We start from the raw sequence: 13,149 nt of genomic DNA, 5'->3' as shown, positions 1-13,149 counted from the left end.
AATGACATAGAAACATAGCGACGTGACGTGGTGCTATTGTTACTTAAGCATCTAACTCGTAATTAAACGATTATATTCGATTGTTCAGGGCGAGTTTAGATTGATGTAATTACAGTTCTATTGTAGTTTGGTGCAAATAAAAATATTAGTCTTATTATCAGCTAGCATGCTGTCGAAATAAGAGGTGTAATTTAAAGAGTGATATATTATCATCGTTGAACTCCTTTTCAAAATTAACATTTTTTTTATAAACCTTTTATATATTTGTTATATATATATATATATATATATATATATATATATATATATATAGAGAGAGAGAGATGGTGTTACTCATTAGATAAATTTTAAATTGTGAAATATTTATCATCAAATATTAATTAATTGGATGCACAAGATGGAATTAATAATACATTTGGTGCACCGATAATTTCTCTTCTTTCAATATTGTCCTAGGCCTAAAAAGATTCCTTGTATGTTGTTTCCTACTTCGATCCTATTTTAGCTTAATTAATTTATATGCATTTGACAAATAATAAAATTTGATTAAAAAAAGTTTAAAAATCAGAAACAAAGTTTTAGAAATTGTATGATTTAAATATATCAATTAATTGTTCACAAATATATGGTAAATTAAAAAGAAATAGATATAAGTAAAACTTTGAATTTGTTGATTAATTTTTAAAATATTTTGCACTTTGAGCCTTTTTTCATTTGCTATATTGCACTAATATTTTTTTTTGTTTGGTCTTCTACAAAATATCACCGAATTATCGTTTTCTTTTTAATCTTTTCACTATTCTTAATGAAACTATAAAACGGAGATTATATTTATAAAAAGTAAAGAAATAATTGAGAATAATCTGATAGGAATTTTCAATAATTTTTTTTTTTTTATATAAAACAGTAGATCTATTAACAATTGTGTATAGAGATTGGCAAAAAAAATATAATAGTTTTGTGGTGTCTTTAAAAAATAAAAAATAACACAATATAGCAAATTAAAAAATACTAAAACATAGTAGAAACAATATTAATGAGAAAAGGATAGTTTAATAGTATCTTTAAAAAAATTACTACAGTGTAGTAATTAAAAAATTTCCTAGGTATATTATACTAATTAAAGTATAATTAAACCTTAAAATTAAAGGTAAATTTGAATTTACCGCCACCCTATGGTTTCAATAGTTAAACTTTAGTGGTCTATGGATTTATTAAATTTATATTTATTTTTTGTAAAGCTATATCATTTAATATTATGTGCACTTTACTTTGTGGTTTGTAAAATTATTTACATACATAATTATTAAGGTTTAACTTTGTAAAACTATAAAATAAAAAATATATATATATGGAGTAAACTTCAAATACCATTTCGGTGGTTTTGCAGTTTTGCACTTTTTCACTTTAGTACCCTATGGTTTAAAGTGTATCAANTTATCACTTTAGTACCCTATGGTTTAAAGTGTATCAAGTTAGTACCCTGTGGTTTTGCACTTTATCATTTTAGTACCCTGTGGTTTTAATTTTGTATCAAATTAGTATCCTGTAGTTTTTAAACCACAAGATACTAAAGTGATAAAGTGCGGAACCACAGGATACTAAAGTGATAAAGTGCAAAACTACAGGGTACTAACTTGATACACTTTAAACCACATGGTACTAAAGTGATAAAGTGAGAAACTACAGGGTACTAAATTGATACACTTTAAACCACAGGGTACTAAAATAAAAAAGTGTGAAACCACAAGGGGGATTTTTGAAGTTTTTTCAAAAAAAAAACTAGGATACTAAATTGAGTATTGCAGGAATATATTTGACATTCACTGTATTTGCATGGAGCCTGTATGCAATTAACTCTGGGAAATTAAATATGAGCTTCTCAAATGCATTTACAGAGTTGGAGGTGAGCACACGCGTATTCTCACCGCGGAGTATCGTAACCACGTCACGACAAAACACCTCAATAAAAGACCCAAACACAACAACCAATCAGAAGCCGCCACGTTAACCTGCTCCTGCGGAACACCATACACACCCCCTCCTCCCCCTTTTAATACCAACCCACCCTCTCTCTCTCTCTCTATGAATACATAGAGAGAGAGAGAGAGAGAGAGAGATTTTTAGAGAGAGAATAGTTTTATTCGAATCACCATGGCTGGTCTGAGTGTAGTCTTAGAAGCGCACGAGCCCTTCCCAAAAAACCCACAGATCATAAGCAAGCCCACCATGATCAGAAACTCTTCTCTCTCCTCCCCTTCCTCCTCCCACCACCCTTATTCCCATTATGCCCCCACATCCCCCTTCCTCGAGCACTGCTTCCTCTGCAACAAGAAGCTCTCCCAAGGCCAGGATATATACATGTACAGGTACAATCAATCTCTCTAAATATATCACATATTGCACATTTCATGTAATTTACGTTACAAATTTAAAGTGCATATATATATATATATATATTTTGGATAGTTGCTATCAAACTATTTTTTTTTAAGATTGTAATTTTACTATTTAATTTTTTTAAATTTATTTGTTGTGAGTTAGTTAGCGGTATTTTGACTTTAAAATTTGAACTAATTATTTATCAAATAAGTTGAAAGATTAGATAGTTAAATTAAATTTTCGATAGCTGGATAGCCGAATCCAAATAGTTCATAGTTCATAGTTCGTATAACATTTTAGTTCCTTTTATTCAATAATTTATTTAAGTGCCCATCGATATGAGTGGTATTTATCGTGCTGTATTATGCCAATAAAATACCGACACAATACAGCTTTCGTGATGATGGCGCAGCTCAAAACTCTTTTCTTTAATATTAGTAAGTAATTTTTCTCAACAAATTTAAAAAATTTGATAAAGAATATAAATAATAAATAATTAAAAAAATTTATTTATTTTTAATTAAATATTTTATATCATTATGTTTCAGTACACATGTATTTTTTTTGTGACTATCACTCATCGGTGCGGTCCGACAACACTATGCTGTACCATGTCGATAAATTTTTAGTACTATCTATGCCACGGCATTTAAATTCTTACTATTTTTTCTAAAATTTTCATATAGGGGCCATTGGGAAAAGGAGGGGAAATAATATCGCTTGGTTTTCGAAAATCATTCAAATTTTTATCCAAACGTAAAATTAATTTTATTCGTGCTTATCTCAAGAGTTATATTTCTATCAGAAATAACTGAGAACAACTTATTATTTGCTTATCTCAAGAGTTATATTTCTATCAGAAATAACTAAGAACAGCTTATTTTTTAAATCAAACAATACCTTAGATTTATTATTATTATTATTATTATTATTATTATTATTATTATTTTGTATGTTTATGCGTGCGGTCGTGCATGCAGGGGGGATCGGGCGTTTTGCAGCGTCGAGTGCCGGTGCAGGCAAATTTACATGGACGAGGAGAGCGTGAGGAGGGAGAAGAAGTGCTCCGCCTTCGCCGCGACCGACACCACCACCGTGGCCGCCGCTTCGCGGCGCCGCAGGAGGGTCGACGGAAAAGGAGGGGCTTTGGATGGTGGTTTCGCCTTCTAAGAGGAGAGAGAAAAGAGAGCAAGAGACAAAGAGCATTTGGTTTTGAGTTGTGTAGTAGTAATACTAGTAATGTTAGCACATTTCCCTACACTATTTACGTGAAAATTGCATGGAGACCCTCTCGATTATAGGATATTTTGAAATCTGGCCTCCCCGATCTGCTCTAGCTAGTGATGCGACTTCTTTAAAAATTTTATTGAATTTAATTACTCTATTAACTATTAGACGCCGTTTCACTTCATAAGAAGTGGTTCGAAATGTTATATGTGATAAATTTTGAGTACAAATTATTTAATTCAAAATTTTCAAAAGTTAAAGAAGGTGTGAGTGGAAAAAAAAAAAAATTGAAGTCGATGGGACTTGTTTCTGAGTAGGGTATAGTTGAGGGGATCTCCATGCATTTTTATCTACTATTTAAGTGTGAGTGGTCCTTTAAATTGTCAATTGACGGAAATGCCCTTGGGAGTTTTGGCCTATTATTAGGGAGATAAGTGAGTGGGGGACTTGGTACTACAAACCGTAGGGTTGTTTCCGTAATTTTGATACTTTTGGCTTGTATTTTATTATTATTATTATTTTGCTTATTTTGTTTTGTATTAAAAATTTCTTATCTATGCACTTATGGTGGTAAATGAAAAAAAAGATGAAGAGAATTCTATTTGCAATGTAAAAGATAAAAAATAAAATATATCTAAAATAAGAACATATTATTAATTTTGGAGGAATAAATCAGATAACTTAAAGTTTGGAAACTTACATCCGTTATTTAATATCTTTAAAGTGATTCATGTGAAATTATTTTTCGTAAAATATAAATTTAGATCGCAATTTTTTACTAGACGCTAACTATAATTTTCTTTTTTTTTTTTTTTTACTTTGACACTATCCTAAGTTTTTTAAATAATTAAATTGAGAATTTTGTTCAATTAATCAGTTATCCGGCCAAATTTTATAGCTCTGGTTATCTTCTAATTGATGATAATATGGAGTGTTATTATTAACTAAGAACTAATATTAAAAAAATTTATTAACTTTAACAAAATTTTCGATTCTGTGACAAAAATAATTTAAATATTAATAAGTAAAGAAAAAAAATAGAGGGCTTGTTTTTTAATTTTGTAGATTTAAGGGGATCTCCAGGCATTTTTACCTATAATACTTATAGCAAGTTTTGCTCTTTTGTACCCTTTTACTGTTGAGTGTACCCCTTCATTGACTCTACACTAGTTTTATTGTACTTTAAATAAGAGCTATTTATGTTCATGTGAAATTTGTTTTACTCAGGTTGAAATTTTGATTTTTAGTCCATTTTCTTTTAAAGATTGATAAATATATCTTAAAAAATAAAGAATCTTAATTTTCAGTAAAATATGACTGTTATTACAATAAAAATAATATATAGCGATATTTTTAAATATCGGTATAGATTAAAAGAAGTGCTGCTAGGTAAATTATCGATACTTTTTAAAAATATTGCTATATGTAAGGTCGCTATCTGTGGAGCCACCTTAATGTTTGACAACCACTCATCCAGCGACTTATGGTGGAGGGATACGTGCATGGCAATCGTAGTCCTCTACGGTACCTGCGAGATCCTCGCGGCCGAACTTCAACTGCCGGAACCCTACCTCGTCGGCTGCGGCGACGGAGGAGGAGAAGGGGGGATGGTGATTAATTTTTTTTTCTTTTTTATTTGTAATCGGACCGATTGGGCTGGATAGGATTGGTTGAGTAGAAGAACTTTTTATTTTTAATTGGATTGAGTTTTATATTTATTTCTTAGTAGATTATTTAAAAAAATTTAGCAAAAATAAGACACTTACATAAAAATATCTCAAAAATATGCCTCTTTAACCTAATTATGTTGTAGTGGTATATATGATCACAAAATCAGAAGAACAAATATATACACCTCTAAGATATTTCAATACTAACACTGATTAAATGTAGATTTTATTTTATATTTTTCCGAATGTAGTTATTGTTATTTCACGCCGTATCACATCATTTTCATGTTCTAAATTAGGTTTATGTTTTTGGCTTACATAGTAATTATATGAAGAACAATTAAAAAGACATTTTAACTAATCTGGTCAATCGAATTCTAAGGCTTTTTATGATTTGAGATTGAATTCACTTTTTTTTTTTTTTTCCAATATGCTTCTTTAATTAAACCACATTTATTGTGCAATTAAATGACATTTTTTTTAAAAAGAAAAATAAAAGTGTTGATGCATCAATTTCAAGTACTTCATTTGTTTAGATATTTTGATATGAAACCAAGTACTGCATTTGCATCATTCATATAAATGCATGATTAGTTCGTTAATTAATTTCAATGCCTATAAATATAGGATAACCTTTAAATACCATTTATGTGGTTGTCGAATTATTGACACGAACCATTAATTCCAAAAACTCACTCGGTCTACCCAGCCTTACGCCATTTCGAACATGACTCGGCCCAACATGGGCTCCCGTCACAGTATAGGATGCTGGCCTATTTAAGCCAACAATCCCTCCTCTAGCATCTGAACACATTTGATGCGTGCGGGAATTGACCCGTGACTACTGGCTCTGATACCACTTGTCGGATCGTTGGCGTTAACCATGAATCCCAAAAGCTCGTGCTGTTAGAAATACGCAACCAATTAACTTAAAGGTACAGATACATCGCTCACGGATCTCGATTGCGACTCGGCCCAACCAGCCTCACGCCATTTCGAATAAGACTCGGCCCACCCAACCTCACGCCATTTCGAACATGACTTGGCCCACCCAACCTCACACCATTTCGAATATGACTCGGTCCATATGGCCTCTCGCCATAGGGCAGTATGCAGGCCCATTTAAGCCAACAGTGGTTTCGAACTTTCTCACTTTAGTATCCTATAGTTTAGAGTGTATCAATTTAGTACCCTATGGTTTCTTTTTTTTCCGTCAGATTTTTTTTTTTGGGTTAAATTAGTGACAAAATTAAAACTAAAAGGTATTAAAGTGAATATTCGATAAATCTAGGTGGGAAATCTGAAGTCTTTTATATATAATTTAACAAAATGTTAACGGAAGAGCTACCAAAAAAAAAAAAAAAAAAACCACAGGGTACTAAATTAATATTTTTTAAACACAAGGTATTAAAATGTGAAAGTGCAAACCAATGGTTGGTATTTGAAGTTTAATATATATATATATATATTATATATATATATATATATATATATAATATATATATTGTTGCTTCTCCTATAAATATAACCTAGCAAATTTTTTCAGATCATTGTTTCTAACAACTGATATAAAATTATATTCTCCTCACTGATGATATGGTGTTTTCTCAGAACCTAAAAAAGAGATAATATTGTCAACTCTTTTAGAGAGTGAAACAATATTAAATTTAAACATTGTGACTATCAGAATAAATGAGTATGTAAATAATAACTATGTAGTAACCCGCGCGATGTGGCGGATAAATAATAAAAGAAAAAACAAAAAATATTGAGAGGCAAGAATAAAGGAGTTTGGAAAATAAAAATTCAAGTGTATTTTATTTTTTGGGTAGGAAATTGTAAATTGAACTAACAAATATGATTATGAAAATCGACAATCGCCTAGAATCACCATTCAAAAAAAAAAAAAAACTACAAAGTCGTATGAAGATGAGATGATAATTTGCGATGATGACGACGATGGCGATGAAAATCTCATGGAAGTTTGCAGGATTTTGCATCCTTTTGGGCATGGGATGGTCAAAGTTGCAGGCCAGAACTGCCCGATCAATTATAAAATCAAAACTAACATCTAAATTAATCAAAATAGTATATATAAAATCAAATCCTTGATTGTACAACCACCATATCAAAAATAATGCAAGTAAATTAAATTCTAAAATGGATATGTAGTAAGAATTCGAGATTAAAATAAAAAAAGAAAAATTGGTTTAGGATTTTCGTTTCCCAAACCTATCTCTCGATCTGTCTATTATCGTTGTCCAATTAGCTTCCTTCATTGAAAAAATCGTTCGATTATTTTTTTTTCATAAATCCGAAGAGATCGGTATAGATAGAAACCCCAGAAGCATTCTCTTGACCGGGGGGTTTGGGTCGAGTCGATTGTACTGATAGGACTTGGAGGACTCCCTTACTCTTCCCCATTCTCTATATCTGCAAGTAGTAACTATTTATCTTCTCTTTAATTTTGCATGTTAGAAATTATTTAAGGAAGAAGAAAGAATAATATTGAAGAGGACAAACTCATGAACGTTACAAATAATTAAAAAATACATGATTATAGGTCATATTGAATAGAGAGAAGGGAGGGGAAAAGCCAAAAGTAAGATTAATTCAAAAAAAAGATGGTGGAGGGTGAGGAAAACTTGCCAATGTGGCAAAATCATTGGAATCATAATGTTATAGATTATAGATATAGATTATAGATGTTATAAGATGATCATAAAAACAATATTATGGCTCTTGTACTTATAATTGAAACAAGCTCTCTAGCGTTTTAAAAAACTTTGACTATATATCATAAGTTTATTATGCAGCAAATCTGGATCGTGATTATTTTTTTAAAATTTTTGACAGTGATAAGTTTAATAAGTAGGTATATTATTACATGGTATTTATTTCATAAATAAATGAATGAAGCAATCCCGTCACCGACAAATTAATTTAGACAAATTCAGCATCTTCGCATTATCATATTTGTATTGATTTAGAGGCATCTTCGCAATTATCATAATTTGTATTGATTTAAGAAAACTAAAATGTATAAAACTCATGATAATTTTTTTTCTACTCAATGTGAGAATAGTATTATAAGATGGTCGATTTGTACGCATATTTGATTACGCTAGCGTGTGTGATAAAAAAGGTCGAATAAAGTTAAGTTAGATCTTAATGAAACCAAAAGAGACCCATACGAAACTAGATTGAAAAGATTAGACGAAACTGAAGGAGAACTCGACGCGAGAACATAAATATGACTAAACAAACAGAAAGTAGGATTGAAACGCTCAAACTGTGATATGAACAAAACTTGGTACCGTGCACAGCGAACTTGACAACTCTCGAAGCTAAAGCTTCAGAGAAAAAGTCGTCTCATATCATAATCGACAGAACCTTACAGTCCGATTGGGTTATTCGCGTTTCAATCTCGTATATATTCATTTTTCTCTATTGATAAGTAGATTGAATACCATAGGGGATGTTGATTTCTAAAGAAAACTCATGAATATATCTTTCAAAAGGGTCCATGACATGTCCTAATCAGGAGTTAATGAAACAACAGTGCTTTGGTTTGTCCATGAACCTTAACCAATTTTATTTTTTAATTTACAAATCTATGTTAATCTCATTAATAACATAATGTCAAGCTTCTCAACCAAATTTATTTTTAATTGTTTTAATTTTTTTAGTTGTTGTATCAAATGATATATAGCCTTAGAAATATTGTTTCCAATTAACGGTCGTCGTCTCGTAGTTAATATATAATATATTATATATATATTATATATATATATATATATATATATATATATATATATATATATAGTCCAGCTGTTATACTATCGTAGTACGGACCTCCCGTGCTACCAAGTTGTTTTCAATGATGCGCTTCCAAATCGACATCGCTTCCGTAGACTTGATCTACACTTATTAAAAATATTGAAAATTAAATTTCATATTTTTTCGACATCATTTGACAAGTGATCAAAAGATCTCAAAATTGACCATTTTAATGGCATGTGACGTGTTGTGAGTTTAACGTATAAAACAATTCAAATCCAAATGAGAATTTTAATAGAAAATTCTTCACTATTTAAGTAAGATCAGTATTATCTGATCTTGAATTTAAATTTTTATCATCATTTTTTATGAATTTTTATTTTCGGCGTTTCAATTTAGACTATTTGTTTGATAGATAAATGATATCGAAAATTATGAAATTTAGTTTCCAAATACTTTTAATAGTGTAGATCAAGTCTAACGGAGCGATCGTCGATTTGGAAGCCGGCATCATCGAAAACAATTGTAGCACGGGAGGCTCGTGCTCATGATAGTATACGTAGCCGGACTATATATATATATATATTATATATATATTATTATTATATATTATATTATATATATATATATATATATATATACACTACAAGAAAATAATCTATAACGACTAATATTAATCGACGGGCGCAATAAGTGTCGCTAAAAGCAACCAAACTTATAATAATTTTTTATATTGCTATTTTGTAACCAATAATTAGCGACAAATAATTTTTCTTTCGTCGTTATTAGTAGATCGATCCGTCGTTAATTAAAAGGATATTTCGTCAGGTCTAAAAATTTTAGCGATGAAATATTTTTTCTTCGTTGTTAATAAACCGACTAAAATTTTAGGCGATAAAATATTTTTTTCGCCGTTTTAATAGACCGACAAAAATTTTCGCAGATGAAATATTTTTTTCATCGTGTTTCATAGATGAATTTGTCAAAATATTTTTGATGAATTCAATAGCAAAATTTGGCTGGCGACGTATTTTTTCCGTCATTGTTAGTAGTAGGGCTAAATCTTCAGCGATGAAATATTTTTTTTGCCGTTGTTAATAGTCCGACTTGTTATAATTGGCGGGAGAATGAAATTTTCATGGATATGCGTTTTTTTTTTTTAGAATCTAAAAACAAAAGAATATATTGCTAATATAATTAACCCACTCTCAACACCCCACCCATGAACCCCTGTCACGCCCCGGGGTCCTTTTATTTGTTCAAAGCACAGCGGAAAATTAGCTATAATTTTTTTTTGAAAACCTGACCCCAGAGTGCCAGATCCGCCACAAACACAGGGAATCCACTGTTCCCACGGACAGAATCTCCCCTGTATTTGCACGGCGTCGCACAAGTACAACAAGGTATAGATACACACACAACCATCAACCAGATGAAACAAGAGAGATAACATTCATATTCCATTACACACACCCAGATATGCATACTTGAGTTATGAAAACATTCCACATCTATCAGTTAAAATGTTCCTACCTGTAAACTGATTTTGAAATACAAATGCATAAAAATCCACAGAAAATTAATTTGATAAACTGTTCCCACACGGAACCATTCTTTTCAAAACCAGCTACCAGAGGGGTAGAAAACTGTTTTATTTCGAGAAAACACCAATCTTTAGTTCATTCCAAACACCGTTTGAAAATCAGATAATAAAACAGAACTGTAACCATGTAAACCGACTAAGCTATATATATATCAGAAGTAATAAAGGGTAATAGCTAATCGAAATAACCTGGGTCGGAAGCTATCGACCGCGTACACACACTACCTCACATACTCGTCCCACTACTCATCGCCCTGCGATAACCTGAAAAATGGTGGGGGAGGTGAGAACATGTAAACATGTCGCCCTCCAGTGGTACCAGCAAGCCGAGAAGCGAGATACTCACGGATCAGGAAGAGAGCTATACAACAAACACGGAGAACTAGATAGACATAAGTGCTGGTAAGTAAAGATGCTGATAAGTAAGAAGCTGACAAATATAGATGCAGGTAAATAAAACAGTAGCTACAATAAACAGATAAGGATGTACTGAAAATAACATCACAGCTACTGTATGCATCTGTAACTGACGATAAGCTCAAAAGTACGCAATCTCACGCCCTTTGGTCCGAAGACCTCAGGCCCATGCCACACTCGCTACCTGCACACTGACCCTCGCAATGAAGCCCTGGTCGAACACCAGTACCTGACCCTCGCAATGAAGCCCGGCGTCAGAAGCTATACCTCGCAATAAAGCCCACTGCTCACGGTGCAATCAACCACTTTTCCGGAAAGACACCCTCTGCGGTGGATCAGACCGCTGTTGTTCGTGAGAATGCGTACTGCCAGTGGCGATCATGATAGTATGCTCAAAGATCATCCATCGGCAACTAGCCGACAATCCAGACTCCTCAGGGCACACCGACCGTATAGCCATCCAGCACTAATCGCTACGTATGTCAAGATAGAACTGTAGCAACTCGACCGAATAGGTCGAGATATCAATGGGAACGCCAACCAAATCACAGATATAAGATAACAAAGTCACTCTACTCCTAAACAGATATCAACATGGAAATAGCTGAGTAGAGAAATGCAAATATAAATGCAGGTGCAAGCTCAATATATGATATCAACATAGGAGAACCGCCCAACCCAAATCACAGATATAAACAGAATAATAGTCAACTCTACTCCTAAGCATGATATCACCTGGAACTAATGAGTAGAGGAATGCAGACAGACCAACTAGGTAAACAGATACGGATGCTCAACAGACCAACTATGGTCAACCGAAGATGCGGAGAACTTCTACTCCTACTCAGGATACTAACTGTAAACAACGAGTAGAGTATAATCAAACGACGTGGGTGTAAGTAAACAACAGAGGGACAAAGCTACATATATGAATGCATGGATAATAACAAAGGAGCAAGTGTAAGGAACCATCACCGAACGTGCACCACTGTAACGACGTCGGAGAAGTACCACTTAAACTGTCGCGCCTGTCTCCTGACTGTAAAGAATGTCAACCGGACCTACAGAGGGTGCCACCGGGTTAGTATCTAACCCTCAGCTAAGAAACCCTAAAAGCAAAACCCCACAAATAAACCACGGAGAATCGGTATCCTGAACCGATCGTCGTAATACGCCGGAAGTCCCGAAACACACCGGACGCGTCGGGACCCACTAAGTGTCCCAAACTCCACCGACTCGTGTCACGAGTCATCTGCTGCTCCAAAACACTCCAATTTGGATGTTTTGGCAGGCAAACACCAGAGATACAACACTACACAACTATCACGATAGTTGTACGAATCCGGGTTCCGGAAGTGTCTATTTCGACACCGGAACCCCCGTCGCTCACCCTCAATCACCGAACCACAATGTAATGATGCGTGACCAGCCAACAAGGCTCAGCGACTACACAATAGCTCACGAAGCACCGTCGAATAATTCCGGAACAAAACCCGGTTCCGTCGGCGGATTTTGCCGACAGACGCACCGGAAATACATTTTCGCATCTTCTCAAGGTCTGGGCCTTGGATATCAGTCCAGAGGTCACCCACAGCCTACCATGCTGCAACAGCAGCCGCAACAACCAGAATTGCATAAAAGCCCTCCCGATTCCAAGAAATCACTTATTTCATGTGTTTTTCGGGCTTTATTGTCCGGTCTACGCAAACCAGAGGTCACTTATCAGACTGTCATACTCGCCGACAGATTTCAGCCTGACGGAGGCCGTGCCTCACCTTTCGGAGCACTGCCGGCTCGCTGCGGTGCGCGTACGAACGGTGCGAAAATCTGTTAAACTGCGCGCACAGCGCGAGATCGCGACTAACTACATAACCAGGGCATCTTTGCCGCGTGTCGGAGTGAGCACGATGTTCAGCACGAACCCTAGATCATCGTGCTCACTCCCGCGGTGTCGGGGATCTCGTCGGATCACCGGAAAGGTGGCCGGAACGCTTAAATTACTGTGCTGGAATGTAAAAACAGCCTACCAGTGCAGTGGGAGCTAGGGATGCGGGTCGCCTATCTCTCTCC

General features: G+C 33.9%; 1 protein-coding gene across 1 annotated transcript; it reads left to right on the top strand.

Annotated features, from left to right (window-relative positions):
* LOC109719179 (protein MARD1-like) lies at window positions 2,092-4,136 on the top strand. Its single transcript, XM_020245721.1, has 2 exons — window positions 2,092-2,369; window positions 3,363-4,136. The coding sequence occupies exons 1-2, from the start codon at window positions 2,155-2,157 to the stop codon at window positions 3,550-3,552; spliced, it is 405 nt and encodes a 134-aa protein (XP_020101310.1). The 5' UTR covers window positions 2,092-2,154; the 3' UTR covers window positions 3,553-4,136.

This window comes from Ananas comosus, linkage group 13 (assembly GCF_001540865.1).
Source record: "Ananas comosus cultivar F153 linkage group 13, ASM154086v1, whole genome shotgun sequence".
Taxonomy (NCBI): Eukaryota; Viridiplantae; Streptophyta; class Magnoliopsida; order Poales; family Bromeliaceae; genus Ananas; species Ananas comosus.
This window is presented reverse-complemented; position numbering and strand designations above follow the sequence as displayed.

What these genes read in the sequence shown, in the direction of transcription:
- LOC109719179 (XM_020245721.1), top strand. Translation starts at nt 2,155, where the DNA reads ATGGCTGGTCTGAGTGTAGTCTTAGAAGCGCACGAGCCCTTCCCAAAA. An exon ending in CAGGATATATACATGTACAG is followed by an intron (nt 2,370 to 3,362) that starts GTACAATCAATC and finishes TCGTGCATGCAG; the next exon opens with GGGGGATCGGGCGTTTTGCA.